Raw genomic sequence first — 23,226 nt, 5'->3', positions numbered from 1 at the left:
AAGGTTAAGGGCGGGCTGTTGGTAACCAGAGCATTTCTAGGGCTTTGGTTCAGCAGATGGGCCGCTGGGCTATATTCATACATCTGCTTGCCTGCTGTGGCAGCTGCTGCTGCTTCATGTTGTGTTCTTTTGTTCTGTTCCATCCAAGAATGGAATGCTAGGAAGTGGAGTGAATGGATTAATTTAAGGTTAAGGTTAGTGTTTTGCTTGCTTTCTAAGTAACCGATCACAATAATGCTTCTGATAGAAGCTAATGAGTTTCTCTTAAAGGGAACTAGGTTTATAAAATACAGCTCAGCGAGGGGGGCTAGATTAGTATTGTTGATGAAAACCAAATTCAAATGTGTAAAATCCCGGCAGTTTTTGTCATTTGTTCCTAATTCTTTGTTTTCTCCCTTCCTCTTCCCCACCGCCCACTCTCTTCCAGGACCTAGATCCAGACTTTGCCTGACGCTGCAGGGTCCAAGAGAATTAAAGAAATATGGAATGACATGAAGAAGATTAGTTAAGGATTACAGGCTTTGAGGACGAACACCACGGTGAAGTGAAGCACAGACAAGCTCCTGGGCTGTAGTTTGGAGGAGCCGTGTGTTGGAAGAAGATGGCAGATCCCGGAATGATGAGTCTTTTTGGGGAGGATGGGAATATTTTCAGCGAAGGACTCGAAGGCCTCGGAGATTGTGGTTACCCTGAGAATCCAGTGAACCCCATGGGTCAGCAGATGCCGATGGACCAGGGCTTTGCTTCTTTGCAGCCACCCCTTCATCATCCCTCCACTAATCAGAATCAAACCAAGTTGACCCATTTCGATCACTATAATCAGTATGAACAACAAAAGATGCACCTGATGGATCAGCCGAGCAGGATGATGAGCGGCACCCCTGGGAACGGACTCGCGTCTCCTCACTCGCAGTATCACACCCCTCCCGTCCCTCAGGTCCCTCACAGTGGCAGTGGCGGTGGTCAGATGGGAGTCTACCCTGGCATGCAGAATGAAAGGCACGGGCAGTCCTTTGTGGACAGTGGCTCCATGTGGGGCCCCCGAGCTGTTCAGGTACCAGACCAGATACGAGCCCCCTACCAGCAGCAGCCGCAGCAGCCCCAGCCGGCTCCGTCGGGGCCGCCCACGCAGGGCCACCCTCAGCACATGCAGCAGATGGGCAGCTATATGGCGCGTGGGGATTTTTCCCTACAGCAGCACGGTCAGCCACAGCAGAGGATGAGCCAGTTTTCCCAAGGTCAAGAGGGCCTCAATCAGGGAAATCCCTTTATTGCCACCTCAGGACCGGGCCACTTGTCCCACGTGCCCCAGCAGAGTCCCAGCATGGCACCTTCCTTACGTCACTCAGTGCAACAGTTCCACCACCACCCCCCCACTGCTCTCCATGGAGAATCTGTTGCCCACAGTCCCAGATTCTCCCCTAATCCTCCTCAACAAGGGGCTGTTAGGCCACAAACCCTTAACTTTAGTTCTCGGAGCCAGACAGTCCCCTCACCTACTATGAACAACTCAGGGCAGTATTCTCGATATCCTTACAGTAACCTAAATCAGGGATTAGTTAACAATACAGGGATGAATCAAAATTTAGGCCTTACAAATAATACTCCAATGAATCAGTCCGTACCCAGATACCCCAATGCTGTAGGATTCCCATCAAACAGTGGTCAAGGACTAATGCACCAGCAGCCCATCCACCCCAGTGGCTCACTTAACCAAATGAACACACAAACTATGCATCCTTCACAGCCTCAGGGAACTTACGCCTCTCCGCCTCCCATGTCACCCATGAAAGCAATGAATAATCCAGCAGGTACTCCTCCTCCGCAAGTCAGGCCTGGAAGTGCTGGGATACCAATGGAAGTTGGCAGTTATCCAAATATGCCCCACCCTCAGCCGTCTCACCAGTCCCCCGGTGCCATGGGAATTGGACAGAGGAATATGGGCCCCAGAAACATGCAGCAGTCTCGTCCGTTTATGGGCATGTCCTCAGCACCGAGGGAGTTGGCCGGGCACATGAGACCAAATGGTTGTCCCGGCGTTGGCCTTGTAGATCCACAAGCAATCCAGGAACGGCTGCTGCCTGGCCAGCAGCACCCTGGTCAGCAGCCGTCTTTTCAGCAGTTACCAACCTGCCCTCCGATGCAGCCCCACCCGGGCTTGCACCACCAGTCTTCACCCCCACACCCGCATCACCAGCCTTGGGCACAGCTCCACCCATCACCCCAGAACACCCCGCAGAAAGTGCCTGTGCCTCAGGTAAGGGAACTCCGATCCTGCCTGCCTTGTGGTATGAAATGTAACTCAGTGAACTTATCTAATAGTACTTTTCTTTGAACGTCAGGCAAAACATTTTCATTATGAGATCCTTGATTTTAATCTTGTTAAGCCGCTCCATAATCTCATTTTTAAATATTACTCCATTTATTTCCTCTCTCGTATACTGACTTAATGCATTTGTTCACTTATTCAAAAAGTCTCGATTCTTCCTGTCCCAGGAGTGGCGCTGGGTGCTAAGAAAGCATAGGAAACTGAGCTGTCACTGTCAGCAGGCAGGTGGACGTTGGCCTCAGAACAGACATCTTTGCCTTCTCCTCCTATTCTTTCTATTTCTGTCGTCCTTTATGTTTTAAAAAATATTGTTTGTGGTAGTCTCTCCCACCTCTTTTAGAAAATTAGAACTTATTTCCTTGGGAAGCTGCAAAATGTGTTCTTCTGTAATATTTATTTTACCAGCTGTTGAATGTTAGTGTGAATTTAAATTGCAGACCATAGAAAATCACAGTAAACAGAAAAAGTGCTGGGCTCTAGGGGACTCAGTTTCCCAGCATGAAACAGGAGTCTTCCTCTTTTTAAGCTGGAGTCTTTGTTGTCTTATAGAATGTGGAAGCAGACAGATTTAAGTTTGAAGCTCTAGCATTCACAAGGACATCTTTCTGTTAGAAGCATTGGTGTTTTTGCTTTAGGTTTAGGAAAAATGAACTAATACCTACGTGTATAAGTTACTCCAAGTGCTAGTCAAAAACACATACTGCCCTTCCACTGTGGTGGCAACTCTGAGTTTGCATGGCACAGTAGGTGATGTTAGAGCTGTAACGCACAGAGCTTGTTTTTTTTTCATCCTCATCTAAGGATATGTTTTATTGAGAGAGGAACGAGTTGTGGGGGAGGGAGAAGATCAGTGTCAGAGAGAAACATCGGTCGATTGCCTCCTGTATGTGCCCTGTCTGGGGAGCGAACCCACAACCTAGGTAGGTGTCACAACCTAGGTAGGTGTCCTGACCAGGAATCAAACTTGGGACCTTTTGGTGTACGGGACAATGCACCAAACAACTGAGCCACCCAGCCAGGGCCGCAGTGCTTGTTCTTAATGAACTTATAATCAGTTTGGGGAAGTATGACCAATATGTGAAAATATAAAGCAGAGTAAAAGATTACACACAACTATGTGACAGTTGTCCAGATGGAGGAAGTCCCTGTGGATAAGGGTGCTTGGAATTTGGCTGGGACTTAGCCAAGGAGAGTGCACTGAGGATGTCTTTCTGGGTTGGAGGATGATTGGGGAAATGGTGTATGGGAAGTCAAGCTTGCTGCAGGGAAGGGCAGGTGGTAGAGGTCTGGCATTCCGTTTTAAGAAATTTGCACTTCAGTGGGGAGCCAGTGAAATCAATTAGACAGTCCACAGGATGACTGGGGGACTACAAGATGAATTGTGAGCCTGTGGTACAGCCCCGTGAGGACAGTTTGGACCAGGGACCCGGGAATGGAACAGAAGGGATTGAAGCAATGTGAACGTAAAAAGGTTTGGTCAGGAAACAAAGCTGACTGGGGTATCACAACTGGAGAGGCATTTAGAACAGAGACTCAGAGTCTTCAGCGCTGGGAGTGTAGGGAAGGAGAGACAGGGCTGGGGAAGTGGAGGTCAGGCAGGACCTGAGGATGCAGGACATGTAGGAGTCTGGGAGAAGCTGCCGTCAGAGATCTGGCACACTTGTAGCTCCTCAAGAGGAGACTCGGGGTCAGCGGGAGCTGGCCTGCTTGCTGCCCGGGAAAGCCACTTCCTTTCTCTTCCTAACCTGCAGCCCAGGGGCTTCTGGAACCTGTGGTTCCTGAACAACTGGGAAGGGTAGATGGGAAAGGCAGTCTGACAGGATGCCGGGAGCAGAGGGCCTCGGGAAACCAAGGGTGGAGGAAGGAAGGAATGGAAAATATCAGACCCGGCCAATTTGTTTTCCTTTATCTCCACTTTACAGCAAAATTTCCTTGAAATTTACCAAAGTGCTCTCTCCCTGAGGCTGCTGTTCCTGAGGTCTGTGGACCTGGGTGGCTTGTAGGGCAGAGATGGATGTGATCTCCTTTCCAGGAATTATTCTTTTCTTCTTCCTTGGGATATTTCTTATTAAGCAATGTATCTTTTCAGAGCAGTGGTTCTAGATTTGTCCTTGTCCCAGCATCTTTTTTCGCTGGGGGACAAGTGCAGGTTGAAGGAGACACCCTGTGGATATAATCTGATTCCTGGATGGGAATTGTTGATCTCCTCCATCTTTCCCAAGTAGTAAGAGTACAAATATCTCAATGGGCATTTCAGAGGGTGAATACGATGAGCATGTGGTGTGTGGGTCATTGTGTGCTTGGAGGGTCGCTCTGTGCTGTGCCCTGGGCAGCTGCTGGGGGACATCAAGTATATTTCTTTTTTTGTTTAGCTCTGACTTCTCAAATGTGCCATTTTGAATAAACTCTGAACTGAATAAAGGATGGAAGCAAATACATTTGAGGAGTTTTTATTATATAAGTTCAATTGCATCTTAAAATTTTGCTCATGGAGTTTACTTATTTCTGCTTAACATTGCATCATCTTCATATTTTGAAACTCTCAGTCCTGGAAATAATAATGAGGAGGTGTGAAGTCTTGGGAAGAGCATTGACTTTAAAAGTCAGAAAAGTATTTGAATTCCAGCTCTACTATTTATTAGTGTGGGGGCCTTAGGCAACATATTTAACCTCTCTGAATGTCAGATTCTTCATCAGTAAAACAGTCCCCACCCCAAAGGGTGCTGAGATCAAGTGCGGTAATAAATACCACGTGCCTGGTATCATGTTCAGCCTGTGGTTGATACACACATGTTAATGGTACGCTAGGTTTAATTTCTGATCTCTGGCAATGTAAGCCTTAATTGTGATTTTACATGCAAATGCAATGTAAACTTTTATTTTTAAGGAACAGGTTAAATGTTATGAAATATAGCCTTAGTTATAAAACACTAAATTTGATTTGTGCTTATATTACCCCTTTTTATCCCACGTGGCTGGGTGTGATGAGCATTATGATATGGGTAATTCAAAATGCTATCACAGAATCCCAATACCTTTCTTTCCCTGTGAACGACTCACATTCTCTCGTATATCTATCTAATCATGTTTTGCTTTTAGAACTACTAAAACTACTTTGCATTTCGTATATGTCAGAATGGTGATTCAAAACCATGCTGTGTAGCAGGGAAGCTGCCAGAGCAGGTTGAGATACTGATGCACTTTGCTGAAGAACGACACTCAGATAGGCTCGTTAACTTCTTTATCCTGATGTTCCAGTTTTTAAAAAATAGGAGTTATGATTAAAATGTATCATGTGTTCTGAATAGATATTTTCTAAATTATCTAGCACATTGAAGTATGTTTAAAGATAAATTTAACTTTATATGGAAGAGTCATCAAAGGAAAACAGATGAGAAAGATCAGAGTTCATTGGTCTGTAACATTAATTGTGGCGCATGGACATATTTAATGGAAGCTCTAACGGGTGTCCAACACGCGGCCCGTGGGCCGCAGGCAGCCCAGATGGCTATGAATTCTGCCCAACACACAATTGTAAGTTTACTTTAAAACATCATGAGGTTTTTTTTTTTGTGATTATGTGTTGCAGTGTATTTAATGTGTGGCCCAAGACAACTCTTCTTCCAGTGTGGCCCGAGATGCCAAAATGTTGGACACCCCTGCACGCAGAGTGTCCTGATTACTTATAAAATTATAGGGAAAAAAAGTCTAGCTTATATATTTTTTCTATAGTTGATCAGGACAGTGTTTCCTGAACTTTGTAATCTCAGATCCCTGTATACTCTTAAAATTTTTTGAGGATTCCAAAGATCCATTGTTTATCAGCGTTATATGTGTTGATATTTACTGCCTTAGAATCTTAAACTGAGGACAACTTGAAATATTTATTCATTAGCCATTTAAAAATAACAAACCATTGTGTCAACATAAATAAGATTTTAAAATGAAGAGTAACTTTTCTAAAACAAAAAATGACATTGTTTTACACTTCCTCAGATTCTACCATCTACTTCTGCATACCGTCTGCACGCAAGTCATGAGCCTTTGGAAAAGTCCACTTATGTTCAGAGAGAATGAGAGTGAAAGGAAAATCACATCTCAGTGCCACTACAGAAACAGTTCTGAGCTCGCAGACCCAGTGACCCCCAGCCCCACTCTGAGAATCCCGATTATAAAGTGAAGAGTACAGGCTTTGGAGTAGAAGTACTAACAACTGATTACTGACCCCATGGCCCGGGGCAGATTACTTAACCTCAGGGCCTTGATTGCACTATCTCTAAAAGGAGGATAGATGGGCCTTTTTGGTTAGAGGCAAAGTGAGATTAGCAAGAACAGCATTCAGTACTTAACATGGTAGACATATTGTCATTTGCACATACTCAGAATTGCTTGTTGCAAAGTTTAAAAAATAATCTCAAGCACTTATTTTAGTGTTAATTATTGTCAGAGTTGTTTGATTTCATTTTCATTTCGTTGGTTTCAGGGGATAGCTATCAAATATGGAGGTTCCTTATATACTGCTCATTGGGGGCTTGCAGAGATCTTGCTGGGGTGAAAAAGGTGGTACAGCAAGCCTCTCCCAGGAATAGCACACTGTAGAGATAAACACTGCCTGCTTTGGGGTCAGCTCCTAACCCAGTCTTCCAGTGGGCCAGGTTGAAGTCTGGGAGGTTGCTCTGGGTTAAGTGACATTTTGGCTGATGTGAAGGATAGGTCCACATTGTGAGCACCATGGGTAAAGGGGGAGGAAAAAGAATTTAAGGCTTAGCAAATGTCTCTCAGTGTTATTGAATGTAGGGGCTAGAGTGTGGGAGAGAGAAGGCTGCATGGTTGGACCACGGTGGGACCTTGTTGGTCATGGTGAGAAGCTTAGACCAGGTCCTATGTCCATGGCAGATTTTTGGCAGGAACGTGCTTTGCAGCACCTTGGGAGCGGTTGAGAGCAGAAAATGGAGTATTTATCAGTGCACTGTGGACAGAGGTGAGAACAACCTAGAAGAAAAGCATGGGCCTCCTTCTGTTCATTTGAAGAGTTTATCTAAGAAAGACTGGATTGTCCTGCAAGTTACAGGCAAATCCCTGAGTTTCTGAATAATTTACACTGCACAAGTTACACAGGTATCTCACTTCATGAATTACACTCTCAGATGAGCGAGGTCTTAAAGAATTTTTAGGATCTTCAACATTGTGTTCTCAGATGATGTATATTGTGGATACATTTGTGTGCTTTTCATTAATTTCGTCCTGAAATCTGGTTGTTGTGAGGGAGAACAGAAGCATAAAATTTTATTTAAAGGACCACTGAAATTGAGATAATAATTTCTCTATGTCTCAGTTTTCCCCTGGGAGATTTATTTAAAAGGCCTGGCAGAATCAGTGGTACGGCTTCTCCAATTCTTTGTCTTTCCATGATGTCTTATACCTATCTATAAAAACTAGTCTTTCTGGGAAAACCTTTTTTCTAGTAAATCTCAAGAATTTACTGAAATTCTCTCATTTCACCAGTAAATACAGAATTCTAGACATGGGCAGATTAATTGTCAACTACTTAGTAAATTTTATGGAGAAAATGTTCATGTATTGCAAGCCTCTGTTATGCAAATTGTGATCAGAAGTAGAGAAAAAGGCCTTTTTAGTAGAGCAAGATGTATTTCTATGAATACCACTTTTGATATAGTTACGTTTTCACACCCCCAAAGGTGTCTGGTGGAAATGGGGGAGGCAGAATATCTCTGAAGAACCCCCGGCTCTGACCTACGTGCAGTTCAGGTGCTGTTCAGAGAACAAGCACCCATAGTGAGACAGACAGACTGCCCCTCCAGGCTCACAGAGGGAAGTGGGAGAGGTCCCCACTCTTTCCACATGTTGGTGGCTGCCTGGTTATTTACTCGTGACAGCTTTGATTAAAGCGTGCCACCCAGTGTTGCTCTCAACTTTTGCTGGCCGATGGGGGCACTCAGCACCCTCTTGTTTTTCATGAAGACTGTTAAGGTATTCTTCTGACCACTTCTGTTTCTATACACTACAGCCTAATGAGCACCTCCCTGCATTTGCCTGCAACGGAGCTGGTTTGTGCCAGAGGTCGGAGTTGCACGGGGTTAAAATGGGAAATACCACGTATAGAGTTAAAGCAAAGGAAAAAATTCTCCATTTGTCCTTTCACTCGTGGTCTAAAAGCATGAGCTGAGCCACATACTAAATGATAGCCTTGACTCTTAGAATCGTTTAATTTGTAAAAAAAAGTATTGTTTTTTGTGACTATCAAGAATTTTGTGGGTAACAAGTTTTTTTTAGTTTACTTTCAAAGCTACTTTTCAATACTGCATTTTAATCTTGGTCACCTTTGCTAAACTACACTAAAGAAATATTTGAGTGCCCATTATGTGCCAAGCACTAGATTAAGGACGAAGATTGGTGGTGTGGTGAAGGCAGTGTGGAGATAAAAGCCTTCACTGAGATGGATAAGGAATTTTGTTATTTCAGTATAATTTTCCGGCTGTCATTTCTTTCTGTCCTTACTGTATTCCAGACTAGTGTTTTCCAATCAAAATGTAACAGAAGTCATAAATGTAAGTCATGTGTATTATTTTAAGTTTTCTAGTAGTGACATTAAAAAAGGAAACTGGTGAAACTAATTTTAATAAAATTAAATTAACCTAATATATCGGATATTATTTCAACACTTAATCAGTATAAAAATTGCTAATGGCATATTTGGTATAAGTCTTGGGAATCTAGTATGTGTTTTACAGGCAGAACCCATCAGTTGTGTTGCTGAGTATAAGTAAATTTATGCAGATAAATAAATTAAAAATTGTTCAGTCCGATTATGACAGTCAACCTCTAAGACAGCTGTTAGTACCCTCATTATAAGGTTGGGAAAGCAGTAGCAATTTTTTAGGTGTCAACAATACATATAGTCTTGGAGGGGTGTTTGTTGTATAGTTATCAGTACATGAAAAGAGACATTAGTGAATTGAAATTTCATTTGTTTGGATTTTAAAGAATGCTGTCTGAATGTCTTCTGTTGTAGAAAGAAAATAGCCAGCTTTTTTGAAAGGTGGATTATAACCATTTTCAAGATTTTGGTTTCTAGTGGTTTTTGGATACTTTTTAGTACTTAATAGTTATTTTCCCCTCCTAACTCAGAATCTCTTTGTCTCTCTGTCCCTAATTCTTGTTTCTTTATACAATTTGTTCTCCAAGGATAAGGGGAAAAGCCTTTATTTTTACTATTATGTATGCACACCCTTACCCCCTTTTCCTTTCAGCTGTTTCTGTCTGCTGCTGCTGCTTCATTTTATTGATCACTCAGAAAGGCAGTATCTGGCACTAACGAGCAGTAGTTGGCTGGGAAAGGAGAATTGGGAAGTTGGTCAATCAGGGGGACAAGTTAGGGGGAAAAGCATTGCTAGACCTAAATAGGAGAATTTACCTTAATCTTGACATCTAAATATTATTCTCTATTCTTGGTAGCTATAGCTGTCAATCTGTAGATAATCTCTAAGTAATCACAAAGAGAAGGCCCTTATTCTTCCTTTGTTACTGAATACAGTTCTTTTATCAGCAAAGGATGTCAGTTGCAAACTTGTGCTTTTGCCTTGCCAGACCTTAGTAGGTGATGGTGCATCATTATGAGTTAAGCGTTCATTTTTTAAAATATAGGAGAACCTCCTAGGGTCAGGCACTGGAGTTGGTGCTGGTAAAAAATTTAAAGGAACTTGAGAAAATGCCAGGGAATTGGTATTATTTTAAAAAGTTAAAAGTCAACGTAGGTACCAACTACTCATCATCCTCTTGCTTTTTTTCCTGGTTTAGATTAGATGATAAGAGTGATGGCCAGGTAAGGCTAGAAGGTGTTTTCTTATATCAAAGTTATTACCCAGGCAGGTATTTGAAGGAAACATGCCATTTTGGGGGATACTTGTTTATGAGTATAATGATTCTGATCTACTTTATAGTGTATGTATCCTATTCTTCTCTACTGCCTTCTGTTTTAACAGAAATAATTCTGTACTACAGATTTCAGCAGAACTCTTTAATAACATTAACTGTGTGATAGTGAGAACAATTGTTTGAAGCTATATGCAAGAGGTGTTGATCTTGAGTTTTTGGTTTGTTTGCTTTGGCCATAGGCATAAAGAGTTAGGATATTGAGGAAGTACAAGTAGTAATGTTGGAAACATTAAGAGTTTTTTAAAATACATTTTAACTCCTGCCCTTCCTATTTGTTCATGGGCTGGCTGGAGTGGGTTTGCAGCCTTAGCATAAGAATTCCACCCTTTGGTGGGCTGTGAGATCTCTGCCTCATGCGGAGTTTAGGGATTTAGAGCATTTACAGGGTGGATGTTCCTGGTAGTGAATAGGCAAGGACATTTAGATTGTCCATTTTCTGAAACATTCTTTGGAAGTTCCCTCCCTCCCTCCCTCCCTTCCTTCCAAAAAGATTTTGTTTATTTATTTTTAAACAGAGGGGAAGGGAGGGAGAAAGGGAGAGAAACAGCAGCGTGTGCTTGCGTCTTGTGTGCCCCCTACTTGGGACCTTGCCCACAGCCCAGGAATGTGCCCTGATTGGGAATCGAACCAGCGACCCTTTGGTTTGCAGGCTGGTGCTCAGTCCACTGAACCACACCAGCCAGAGCAGAAGTTATATTTATGAACATGCTTTTTAATGAGGGGGCTGTGTGTAGTTTTAAAGTATTTTCTGAATACAGGAATATTTGGAATTAAAGTTCAATTTTTAGATCATGCTTTTTTTCTTTAAAAGATTTTTTTGCTTTAAAAAAAATTGTTGTTAAAGTACAGTTTTCTGCCTTTTACCCCCATTCCAGCCCACCCCCAGCCCTCCCCACCTCCCTCCTGTTTCCACCGCCCCCCCTTGTTTTTGTCCATGTGTCCTTTATACTTGTTCCTGCAAACCCTTCCCCTTTTCCCTAGAAATTGTCACTGTCAGCCTGTTCTCAATCTCAGTATCTTTGGTTATATTTTGCTTGTTTGTTTTGTTGATTAGGTTCTTGTTAAAGGTGAGATCATATGGTATTTGTCTTTCAACCAGCTGGCTTATTTTGCTTAGCATGATGCTTTCCAGTTCTGTCCATGCTGTTGCAAAGGGTAGGAGCTCCTTCTTTCTTTCTGCTGCATAGAACTCCATTGTGTAAATGTACCATATTTTTTATCCATTCATTTTCTGATAGGTGCACCTATGTTGCTTCCAATACTTGGCTGTTGTAAATTGTGCTGCTGTGAACATTGGGGTGCATAGGTTCTTTTGGATTGGTGTTTCAGGGTTCTTAGGATATAATCCTAGCAGTGGAATTACTGGGTCAAAAGGCAGATCCATTTTTAGCTTTCTTAGAAAATTCCATGCTGTTTTTCATAGTGGTTGTACCAGCCTGCAATCCCACCAACAGTGCACTAGGGATCCCTTTTCCCCACAACCTCTCCAGCACTTGTTGTTTGTTGCTTTGTTTATGATGGCCATTCTGACTGGTGTGAAGTGGTATCTCATTGTGGTTTTAATTTGCATCTCTCTGATAGCTAGTGGTACTGAGCATCTCTTCATGTGTCTCTGGATCCTCTGTGTGTCCTCCTTGGAGAAGTGTCTGTTCAAATCATTTTCCCATTTTTTAATTGTGTTGCTTGTCTTCTTAGAGTGGAGTCATGTGAGTTCTTTATATATTTTGGAGATCAAACCCTTGTCTGAGGTATCATTGGCAAATATGTTTTCCCAAACGGTTGGTTCTTTTTTCATTTTAATACTGTTTTCTTTAGCTGCGTAGGAGCTTTTTATTTTGATGAGGTCCCATTTGTTTATTCTTTCCTTTATGTCTCTTGCTCTAGGGAACATAGATTTTATGTATTTATTTTTAGAGAGAGGGGAAGGGAAGGAGAAAGGGAGAGAAACATCCATGTGTGGTTGCCTCTCATGCGCTGCATGTGGGAACCTGGCCCACAACCCGGGCTTGTGGCCTGACTGGGAATCAAACCCGCAACCCTTTGTTTCCCAGGCCAGTGCTCAATCCACTGAGCCACGCCACAAGGCCCATCATGCTTCTTGATGGACTCTTACAGCCAGAACATTTTATTTACCTTAAAAAATATGTATAAAATTGTGGGATTATTCAGATTTATGATGTTTGTTTTTGCTGTTAATGTTAAAAACACATGAAAATATCAGTCAGTATGACAATATGGCTAAAGTTTAATATCACTGTGGGGGTTGACAGATGGACTGCAGAGAGTAACAGAGTTTACCTTAATCTTGCCATTCTGATGTAATTGTCCATTTTTTGTAGGTACAGGTGTAAATTCAGAGATAATCTGTGAGTAACCATGGTTAGAAGTAGACCTAGGGCCATAACCAAGGAGGATGTGTCTATGTTGCTTTAAACTGGCCCGTTACTAAGCTAACTCCATTTTTGGCCCCTCATCTTGCAGAGACACTTTTAGAAAGGGGCGCTGTGGAGGAGAAATACATGGAGGTGGACCTCGGATTTAAAGGAGACAAGTGAGAGTTAGGTAGGGGGAAATTTTGGCGATTTAATAAGGACTTAATTTTATCAGCTAGTCTTTGTGTGTTTTGTCTTTCCTCTTTAACGATGTTTACCCAAACGAGGGGGAATGTTAATGGAGCTCATCCATACTCCACACCCAGATGTGGATGCCACAGCAGCTTGGTGTCAGCTTAACTTCAGATTCAACCAGGTGTCCCTCTTACTTCGAAATAATGGTGGAAGACTTAGCTTAAGGAAGGAAATGTTTCAGAGTCTGTCTGCTTTTGGAAGAGGTCTGTCCTTAGAACCAAGTTTAAAGCTCACAGCTTTAGTTTTTGCAAGAAAGGTAAAAACCAGTATTTACATATTGGTTTGTAAGTTAGAGTATTATTGGTGAGGGGAGGGGGTAATGAAATAAAGCCCAGTGAGAGTCCACTCATTCATAGAGCAAAAGTGAGCCAAATCGTCAGATCAATTTTAGTAAGTTTTTCTCACTGAAGACTTGAATGAAAATCCTTTCAATGCCATGCCATTTAGATGCTAGAATCATAATTCATATTAAATATAAATTATAAGACTAAATTAATGGCAAGAGTTGAGTGTCAGCTTATTTGTATAATTTGGTGTTTCCCTTGTCATTTACAATTTTTTTAAAGATTTTATTTACTTTTAGAGAGAGTGGAAGGGAGGGTGAAAGAGATGGAGTGAAACAACAGTGTGCAGGAGATACATTGATTGGGCTTGGTTCCCTTCACAGGCCGCCAACTGGGAACCTGGCCTGCAATCCAGGCATGTGACCTTACTGGCAACCAAACCGGCAACCTTTAGGGTTTGTAGGCTGGCACTCAAACCACTAAGCCACACCAGCCAGGAAGGGGTCCTTTGTCATTTAAGTGACTTCTACCCCACTGGGCCACACACTAGGAGGTCGGCTAGGGTGCTTCTCGTCAATGGGGGAGACAGTGTGGAATGGCGAGACCAGAGGCTGAAGAACTGCATTTGAACCTGTCTTCCAATTTTTTGCTAAGTCAAAATGAAACTATTGGATACTCCACTTTATTTCCCTGAGCCTTAGTTTCCTGAGGAAAATAATTGTGCCAATTGCATAGATTATTGGAATTAAATGAGATAATGGCTGTAAAGTTTTTATCACAATGTGTGGCATGCAGGTAAGTCCTCAGTAAGTGTTAAATATGTTAAAACTTCTGTCCTGGTTGTTGAAATGAAATCTTGGAATTTTTTCTACCCAGTTTCTACTCTTCCACCTTAAAGTAGAAAAACTTTCCCTAATGTCTGTAAAACAGAGTACAAATATCAATGTCTTATAAATTAATTTATCAGATTCTCCATAAGGCAAAAAAAATTCGTAAGATTTTTATGGGGGAGAGGAACACTTCCGTCACACTACTGTAATTTTTTAAATTGAATCTCTTGGAAGGGGGATACTATATATAAAATATCAACCTCTTTCTCAGTGTCTAATTTCTTCCTTGTTCTGACCCAGGTGAACCATCACTTAGTTTTTAGAAACATCAAGCAACAGAGGTTAAGTTGGCGTCCTGTTTGGTTTGCAAGGGAAGTTTGCAAGTACTCTCTTCAGCCCGAAAGGTTAACTCACTGAACTGTATGTACACCTGTGTGTACCAGGTTGGGCAAAAACAGGCTTACATTTATGAGTCTGTGAAGCACAGAGTTTGTTCTTGTGTTATTATTTATTAATCATTGTGTTGTTTTCCATATGAACAATTGTAAACCACCTTTTGCCCAATCCTTTGTAATAAGTTTGTTAAATGTAACTTTAAGCTTACCGATGTTTACCACAAATTCAGTGATTGACTTCACCCTTGTTTTTAACAGCGTCTGTGTACTTCCAGGGTGTGCTGTCGCACACCTTCAGGTGGTTTTATTAGTGTGTTCAGTTAGTGGATCCTCCTGAGTCGCACTCATAGCAGCTTTGAACTCCATTGGTTTGTCGGCTTACAATCTTTTTAATGTTTTCTTAAAATCCTAAACTATTTCTAAAAAGTGGCTTTATACATTTTAAAGTGAGACAGTCACACAAAGTGAAAAAGGATTGTTGTCATTTGATTTAGTAGTTAAAAATTAAAAAAATTGTCAAATAAGCTGATTCACACTTTTGAGCATGTGAGGTTTACAGTTTTGGAGACAGTTTTTATGCAACTCATAACACCGATGCCATTTAAAAAATTTCATTGTGTAGAGCTATTGAAATTTAGTGTCAGGAGACTCCTGTTAGAAGGAGCTTGGAGCACACAGTTTTGTTTTTCCAGAAAGATCAGTTACATCTTCGCTCCTGTTTGACTATAAGTAAAGCCCTTTTACATGTTATCTTCAAAAATGTTATACAGTGTAGGTTTTCTTTTATTTATTTTTTTCAATAAACTAAGATTTATCTCTATGCTTTAAGACAACAGTGGATTAAACGGAGGAGAGGTATAAAGAGAAAATTCCATTTAAGAGAAAAAAACACGCGGTACTTTTCACAGTCCTTGAAAAAGCCCCGTGTAGTGACAGACTGCCACCCCTGCCCCGCTGTCTCCCTCCTGCCACCCCAGGAAGTGAGAGGGACCCGTGACTGAGACGCAGCCCTGCCGTCAGGCCGAAGAAGGGCTGCAGAGTGGAAGCTGCCCGGTGATGTGAGTAATCATAAAATGCGCAAGCCTTACACACTGGAGTTTCACAATTCTCCTGATCTGTGTAACAGAAACAACTCAGCAAATGTTAAATAGATTATAAAGCCACAAGTCAATATATCACAACTTAATCATCCACATCCCATCAACTCTTCACTCCTCCAGACCCGGGGACTCCCCATCTTCCCCGACTTGTCTGTCTGTCCGTGGATCTGTTCTTGCCTCTCCCTTGGCCGTTTCTCTCCACTGCTGTCCGTCCTGTGTCCCGTCTGTTCCCGCCCTCGGCACGCCCTCTGCCTCATCACTCTGGCGCCCCCTTCTCCTCATCACTTTGTCCCTCTGAAGTGCCTGTCCAGTGTCGCCCCCACGTTTGCTCGCAGGGGCCGTCCCCTTTGACCCAGTTCATGGCTTTGGAGCGCGGCCTCATTCCTGCCTCCAGCACCCTGTCCACTCCCGGGCCGCTGCCCCGTCCCCCCCACCTCTGTGAGGACGCCGCGCCTGTCGCGAACCCCGCACTGGCCGCGCTCCATCACATGTCCGTCTCTCAGGCCTTGTCCTTCTCGCGATCCGCACACCCCAGGCCGCTTCCCCACACCACTCCCCAGGGAGGGAGGTGGTCTCCTGCCGTGACACCCCACCGAGCCCTTGCTTTTCCCAGGTGTCCCACTGCGTGCGCGGGCGGGGTGTCTGCGGAGTCCCAGGCCAGGGGCAGAGGTGCGTGGAGGCTGTGAGCCCACCACCGGGCACCCGGCAGGGCTCCGGGTAGGAGGGCCCGTGGAGTGCCGGCTGATGGTCCACGGGTGGAAAGGTGCCGGGTGGGACGGTGTCGGCAAGAGCTTAGGTAGAACCCAACGTGAACGTCCACTGGGCTGCGGAGCCCTGGGGGAGCCGGGGCAGCCCCCACCCCCACCCCCCAGGGGCCAGGTGCTGCAGGGGGCTCGGTGCAGGTGCAGGGAGTTCGAGACTCGAGGGACCCGGAGGCATCAGGGGTGTGGTGCCAGGTGCTGCAGGGGACGCGGTGTAGGGAGTCCGAAGCGGGACCCGCAGGCATCAGGTGTGGCGCTAGACGCTGCAGGCGGCGCGGTGTAGGGAGTCCAACGCGGGACCCGCAGGCGTCAAGTGTGTGGCGCGCCAGGTGCACCGGTTTCCGCCAGAAGGGAGTTGGCGCCGGGCGTGTCTGTGGTTCTTGCCCAGCCACTTCCCGAATGCCTAGGGTTTTTTTTGTTGTTTGTTTTTTAAATCTGTGGGTTAAAGAGAAATGAGATTTTAAAAAGGCTGTAAAGAGGAAACCTGTTATTATCTAATGTCCACTAGAAATATGATTAGCAATTATCATGTACGATGTTTTTCTATTTCACCGTACTGAACTATAATCTATTCACAATCTATATGAAAGGAAACGTTCCCTTTGTGTTATGGAAGTACTAGAGTGGTTTCCCTTAATTCGAGGTTTAGGAATTAAAAAAAAAACCTTATAAATATACTTACCTGAGTATTGCAGTTTGCCAGAAAGTGCCTACTGTTTATCAACTTATTTTTTGAAGAAAGCTTGCCATATTCTTGGATATTACATTAATGATGTGTTTATAGAAAATGTGAATTTTCTGTGATGATGAGACTGGCTGTTTGCTCCGTGTCATAGCCACCAGCCACTTGTGGCTACTGAGCACCTGAAATGAGGCTAGTGAGACTAAGTAACTGAGGTTTTAATTTTAATTAATTTGTATTTAAATAGCCTTGTGTGTTTGGTGACTTACATATTGGGCAACTCAGGTATAACAGAACAAGACAAATTATTTAAATCACCTGAAAATAAGAGGTAGCACATAACGAGACCTAAAGAAGAGTTTGTGGTTGTCTGTGTAGCCATGGTAAGCTTTGTGTTTGTACACTTATTCCCTCTCACCAGATGGCCTCAAAACCACGGCTACCCTGTCTCTTTTGGCTTTTTTAGACAGCAATAGGATATAGTGATCCACAGTAGTAACACTGACACAATTCACTTTGTTATTTTTGGAATAAATTTTTGCTGTGTAGCAGTCAATTTGTTGCTAAACATGGCATGTTTTTTAAAGTAATGTGAGTAGTGTCTTGTTTTTAAGTATAAGTGATATTTCAGGAAGTTATTTAAAAATATTGTTCCCCCAAAGAACTCTCCATCACAAATGGTTCATATGAAGCATTAGTTATTAGTTTCATTAAGTTAAAGGCTATCACAGTTGATAAAAATTCTCAAAATTTGATACTGAATTCAGTCTCCTAATTCCTGAAAAAAAATTCAAAATATTTTCTCAACTGCTTATGGCTGATTGCCATATCTTGCTTATTGGTGTCTAAGCTACAGTTTGCATATTTCCAGGTCAGAGTGTATGTCTGTGTGACTCTCTTGATCAGAAGGCAGTAATGTCTTTATTTGCCTTTGAAGACAAGCAGAAAAATGTTAGTTGTCCCAAGATATTACTTTAAGGTGAATTACTCCTATAATAAGGTTGATACTGTTGCCCCCACATTTTATAATGTATGATTAGTGGCAGAGGGTAAATACAGTTAATAGAAATTTCGGTTATAGTTCTTAGTTGATATTTTTCCAAAAAGAATTTGAGACATTCTGACAAAAGAATGTGTGTGCATGCGTGTGTGCATGCGTGTGAAACAGAAACAGGAAATCCGGTCCCGGAAGAGCAAGGAATTATGCTAATTATGGCCTGGTTTGCTGGGACTGAGCATGGAATTATATTTTGAGTTTCCTGGTAAGTGTGCAAAGGGAAACATGATAACATATATAATTAGAAAGAAGGAAATGTATGTTCATTTCTTTTTTCTCAGAAGTGTTTTTTTTCCTGGCATCAAATCTAAAACAAAAAAATTATTTTTAGAAAGAGGGGAAGGGAGGGAGAAAGGGAGGGAGAGAAACATCAATGTGCGAGAGAAAGAGCCATCCGTTGCCTCTCGTGTGCACCCTGACTGATAACAGAACCTGCAGCTTAGCTTAGGCTTGTGCTCTGACTGGGAATCAAACTGGCGACCTTTTGCTTTTCAGGCTAACGCCCCAACCAACTGGAACCTACCAGTTAGGGTACAAATACCTTTCTTGACAAGACTAAATTTAGCACAAGTGTAGAAGCAGGGTTTTGTTTTTGTTTTTGTTTTCGTTTCATGATCGTTCTTTCCTTGTCCCTTGATGATACCACCTAAGTGTGTGACACGAGACTACATGGTGGAGGTGGAGGCCATTCTCTGAGGGTTGTGTTGATCCAGCCAAGGCATGTGCATCCCAGAGGTCCTGCCTGGTAAAACAAGTGACTTAAGATGCTTGAGATGGATGGCTTGCATGCCTTAGGCAGTCTCCCCTGGATTTGGGGGCTTTTAAGTAGGTCATGGATAGAACCTCTACAGAAGATAATTTGGACAAATTCTAGAGGTCATGAAAAGTCTGAATTATTGCAAACATATTAAATGTCATTGAACCTTTCAACTTAAAATCTTAACAAAAACAAGAGTCTGAAGAACTAATTTTGTATCTTATTGGTGGAGAGCAGAGCTCTGTTCTTTAAAAATCAGATAAGAGGTTGTGGGGTGAACACTATTTTAAAAGTTGATTTCCTAACATGCATTGTCATGTGGATAGAAATATCTCACCTGCTGGCACTTGGGGCTATAATTCTAAGTAAGTCCAGGAATTCCCCCCTAAAGGAATTTAGCTCTTTATTAAATAGTTGATCAAGATTCCAGAGTAGCTCTGTTCAGTGGAATTTTCTGGGGTAATGGAAATACTCTCTGCACTGTCTCTTATGGTAGCCTATAGCCACTTGTAGTTATGAAGCACTTGAATTGTGGCTGATGTAACCATGAAAGTAAATTTTTCAATTTTATTTAATTTTAACCCATTGAGACTTAATTAGCTACATTTGGCTAATGACCGCCAGGTGGGCAGCACTACTGTAGGGTCATAATTGATAGAACCATAGTGTTCAAACTTTTTTAAATTCCCTAAAAGAATTTTTTAAATTTGAAATTTGGATTTGATTTTTCATTTTGAATGAGTGTATTAGAATGTGCTTGTCTGTATGATCGTCATCCTGCTAAACAGGCAGTTGCCCCCTGGCACTGCCCCCTTTGATATTTTTACTGAAACTCTTTGCTGCCAAATGACTCCTCACCCCTAGAGAGATGAGTGAAAGGCATTTTGGTAAAAAGTGATTGTGGAAAGGACTGTGGCAAAAGAGATGCAGTAGAGGGCCGGTTAATTTGAGTAGAGAGTTTATGTGGCTCTTAGAAAACTAGAAAATATTCGTTTAAACTATCCCTGTCCCTTAGAAACTCTTTAGAGTTCTCCAGGGCTTCACTTACCTGGGTTTGAAGACTGCTGAAGTGACCAGGTCTGAGACTGGTAGTGGTTCTTAGTATCTTATGTACACCGAGATCACCTGTTCTCTAAGCAGAGATGCCTAAGCCTCAGGCTCGGGCCTCATGGTCCACAGATGCGTCAGAAGCGGAGAAGGACTGGCTCAGAGTACTGCGGGGATAGTTCTGGCCGGAAAAACTTCAGTCAGGTTCACCTGTGTAGACAGGCGTTAGTAATTTTTCCATAAGTTGTTGCGTAGTATATAGCCTGCTAGTACATCTCCTAAGATGAATTAGTAGAAACTAGACTCAGGTAATTGAACAAATTTATTTACTTCATGGATTTATTTAGGTCTGAATCATTCATTATCCTTTAGAGAACAGGTATTAAAGATGGCCATGCTAGTTCTGATAGAATTTACTTTGAATGATTCTCTTTCGGCATTTAGATTCCAGGGTCATTCTAGATAATAAAGTGTGAGCCCAAGAAAGAACATTTCTCTTCCTGTTACAGAGGCAGGAGAACATGTGTTCAGATCATTCTGTAAATGACACTGATATCTCCAGGTAACTGCTCACCTACTTACAACTATGTTTTGCTTAAAGCAAATGCTCATAAGTATCGATGATCTCAAAGAATTTTTGCTTATGAGGGTTTTTCCTGTGGATATTTACTATCTCAGAAATTTATAATAGAAAAAATTTAAAGTAGTAATTTATTAAAAAATAATAAACTCATTACATTGACATAAATAACAAAGTGGCATATTTTCTGTTTTTGCCTATGTTTAATTTCTGGCTTAATAGAGGACAACTGGCTCCTGTCTCTGCTGCTGCATTTGGCCTGTTGTAATTCATTGTTTTGGTTGATGTATATGAAGATGATGTATTCTCACATCTATATGTATAGGTGAACAAAGGAGTATTTTAACACCTTTTTAGATAATTATGGATATTCTTTAAGTCTACATGAAAACTCAACAAGTGGTAGTTTCTTAAGGGTTAGTTGGTAAGTGGGATGTGAAATTGTATTAGTCAACTTTTTGTGCAGTTAGATTAAAATCCTTGTACTTTGAATAGCTCTCTTTTAACCATGTATGATTTCTGAATACACCACTTGGAAAATATCGGTCTGTTGAATTGTATTGATCTTCTAAACATTGACACATTCTAGTATACAATATTAGAAATCACATTTGTTAATGTCACTATCACCTTATCAGAAGTCTTTGAAAATGGGAAGTGTCAAGTTCATTGTTGTGGTCACAGGTTTTTAAAATTCTGAGTTGTGCTTGAGAACTCATATTTTAGTATTGGAAATAAACACTATCAGTTACTTGCCTCAAAGGGACAAACTCACTTCTTCATTTCAAAAAATTACTTGCAGATGACCCAAATCTGAATAACCATAATTTGTCTTACAGTCATTCTTTCAAGTAAAAATCATTTTCCACAAAGCGGCTGGCCAGTTCTACTCACAACTCAGAAACGATGCATGAGTGCTTTTCCGGGTGAAGCCTTGGTGCTTCAGTGTGTAGCAGGGACGCTTCCCATTCCTCACTGAGGACTGGAAAGATGTGTATGCAAGAATAACCAAAACCAGTTTCTGTTGTTTGGTCCAGGACATTCTTAAATGAACTCAATTTGTCTTCCCTTCGTGTGAGCTGGTGGCCATGAGGAAATTATGACCTAGTACACCTTGCTATCACTGCTTTGATTGTGTTGGCCTCATCAGTGTAAATGTCAACGTAGGAAAAGGCAAAGAGTATCTTGGTATATTATGAAAAGGTTTTGACTTTGTGGATGCTCTGAAAGGGTTTTGGGGACTCACAAGACCCAATGGTTTACACACTGATTGTAGCTGGTTTTAAGAGAGATCCCAAGTATCTATTCCTTATAAAATTGAAAATTTGTTCTTTTCTAGAAAAATCTAAACTGTGTTTGGTAGTAGGAAGGTATCACTCCCTGGCCTTGTCCTGAGCTGGAGAGAATCGAGCGCCTGCAAGAGAAGGGAGCAGCCGGACTGGTTTTTGCCACTGAGGGATTTGTGGCTTCTGGAGTTACTGGCTTTTTCTCCCCTCGGCCTTTCGGTGAGAGAGCAATTCTAGTAAAAACTCATCTTAAATTGGGTTCTAGTACTGGGTAATTGGGAAGCATTACTGTGCTTGCCAAGGCGAGCCCTTCTCAGTCATGTCAGCAACCCTGCTGTGCCAGGGACGCAGGGCATACCATGCCCACTTCTTCTTCCTATGTCTGTAAAGATTCTTCCAGTGAAGCTCAGGCATTACAATGGCTTGTTTCAACTAGATGTGGAGAAGCAGGGTTGTTGAGAAAGGAGGGTGGTTGTCAGGTGGGCCTCAGAGGATGGCTCAGTCTTAGCGGGGTCATTGGTTTGATTGGTCATTCATTCATTCATCAGATGTCGAGTGACTCATGACATGGAAAAGAGGCCTCTTTTTGATGTCAAGGTGCACAGGAGCCTGAATTAATCATCACCAGACCTCGTTTGGTGATAATACAGTAGGAACAGAAGGCAGTGATTTTCTTGAGGTTTATTTTATCTTAGGACACTTTAATTTAACTTTATTTTTTTCCTCATGGAGGACATGCTCATTTAGAGAGGGGAAGGAAGGGAGAAAGAGAGAGGAAGAGAAACATCGATGTGAGAGAGAAACATAGATCAGTTGCCTCTTGCATGCGCTCCCAGCTGGGGACCAAACCTGCAACCCAGCCATGTGCACTGACTGGGAATCGAACCCTCAAGCTTTCAGTTTATGGGATGACACCCAACCACCTGAGCCACACCAGTCAGAGCCTCTTATCCAGGACTTTCATCAGGCTTCCTGATATTCCCGTCACAGGGCACAGCACCCCTGTGTTGAGCTTTTCCTTGATGACTTGTATCCCCCGGGTCCTGTTGGCTAGATAACTAAATTAGTGCTTTTCGGGCTCCAAGCAGACTGTCACCCCTTCTGTTTATACCTTCTTTCTTTTTCTCAGGTCCCCTCCTCCAGGTTTGGTAAAATTGATTATTGTGCAGCTTTCAGTTTTCTTGAGTACACTTGACTATTGGTGTTTCCAAAACTCATTGAGGTACCTTTTTACTCTTCTTTAGGATATGTTGCTTTGGTAGATATTTCTCTCATTTGTTTTTTGTTTTTGTTCTTTCACTAGTTCAGCAGCACTCAACAAATATTTATTAATGATCACAGCAATGATTGTGGAGCTAACATTTTAGTGAGCGAGGCAATCAGCCAATTAACCAAAGCAAAGTTATGTGTTTGTATGTAATATTAAGTGATATGAGTTATGAAGAAAAACAAAATTGAATAAAGGGATATCGAAGCGTAGAAAGTGATATTTTGGGTAACTTGGAAAAGGAATGCCTACTTGGGAGCGGACACTT

At 42.2% G+C, this 23,226-nt stretch overlaps 1 protein-coding gene across 5 annotated transcripts in view; it reads left to right on the top strand.

Moving 5' to 3' along the window:
* The window catches only part of CHD7 (chromodomain helicase DNA binding protein 7), a 198,298-nt gene that overhangs the window by 64,475 nt on the left and 110,597 nt on the right, over nucleotides 1-23,226 (top strand). For all 5 annotated transcript variants that reach the window (XM_053660799.1, XM_053660800.1, XM_053660796.1 and 2 more), the window contains exon 2: nucleotides 428-2,257. In XM_053660799.1, the coding sequence (XP_053516774.1) occupies nucleotides 602-2,257 (1,656 nt within the window). In that variant the 5' untranslated portion in view covers nucleotides 428-601. The remainder of the gene's footprint in view (nucleotides 1-427; nucleotides 2,258-23,226) is intronic.

This window comes from Artibeus jamaicensis, unplaced genomic scaffold (genome assembly GCF_021234435.1).
Source record: "Artibeus jamaicensis isolate MK-2021 breed Jamaican fruit bat unplaced genomic scaffold, CSHL_Jam_final scaffold_916, whole genome shotgun sequence".
Classification (NCBI taxonomy): domain Eukaryota; kingdom Metazoa; phylum Chordata; class Mammalia; order Chiroptera; family Phyllostomidae; genus Artibeus; species Artibeus jamaicensis.
Note: the sequence above shows the minus strand (reverse complement) of the source record. Positions and strands in the feature narration are given on the sequence as shown.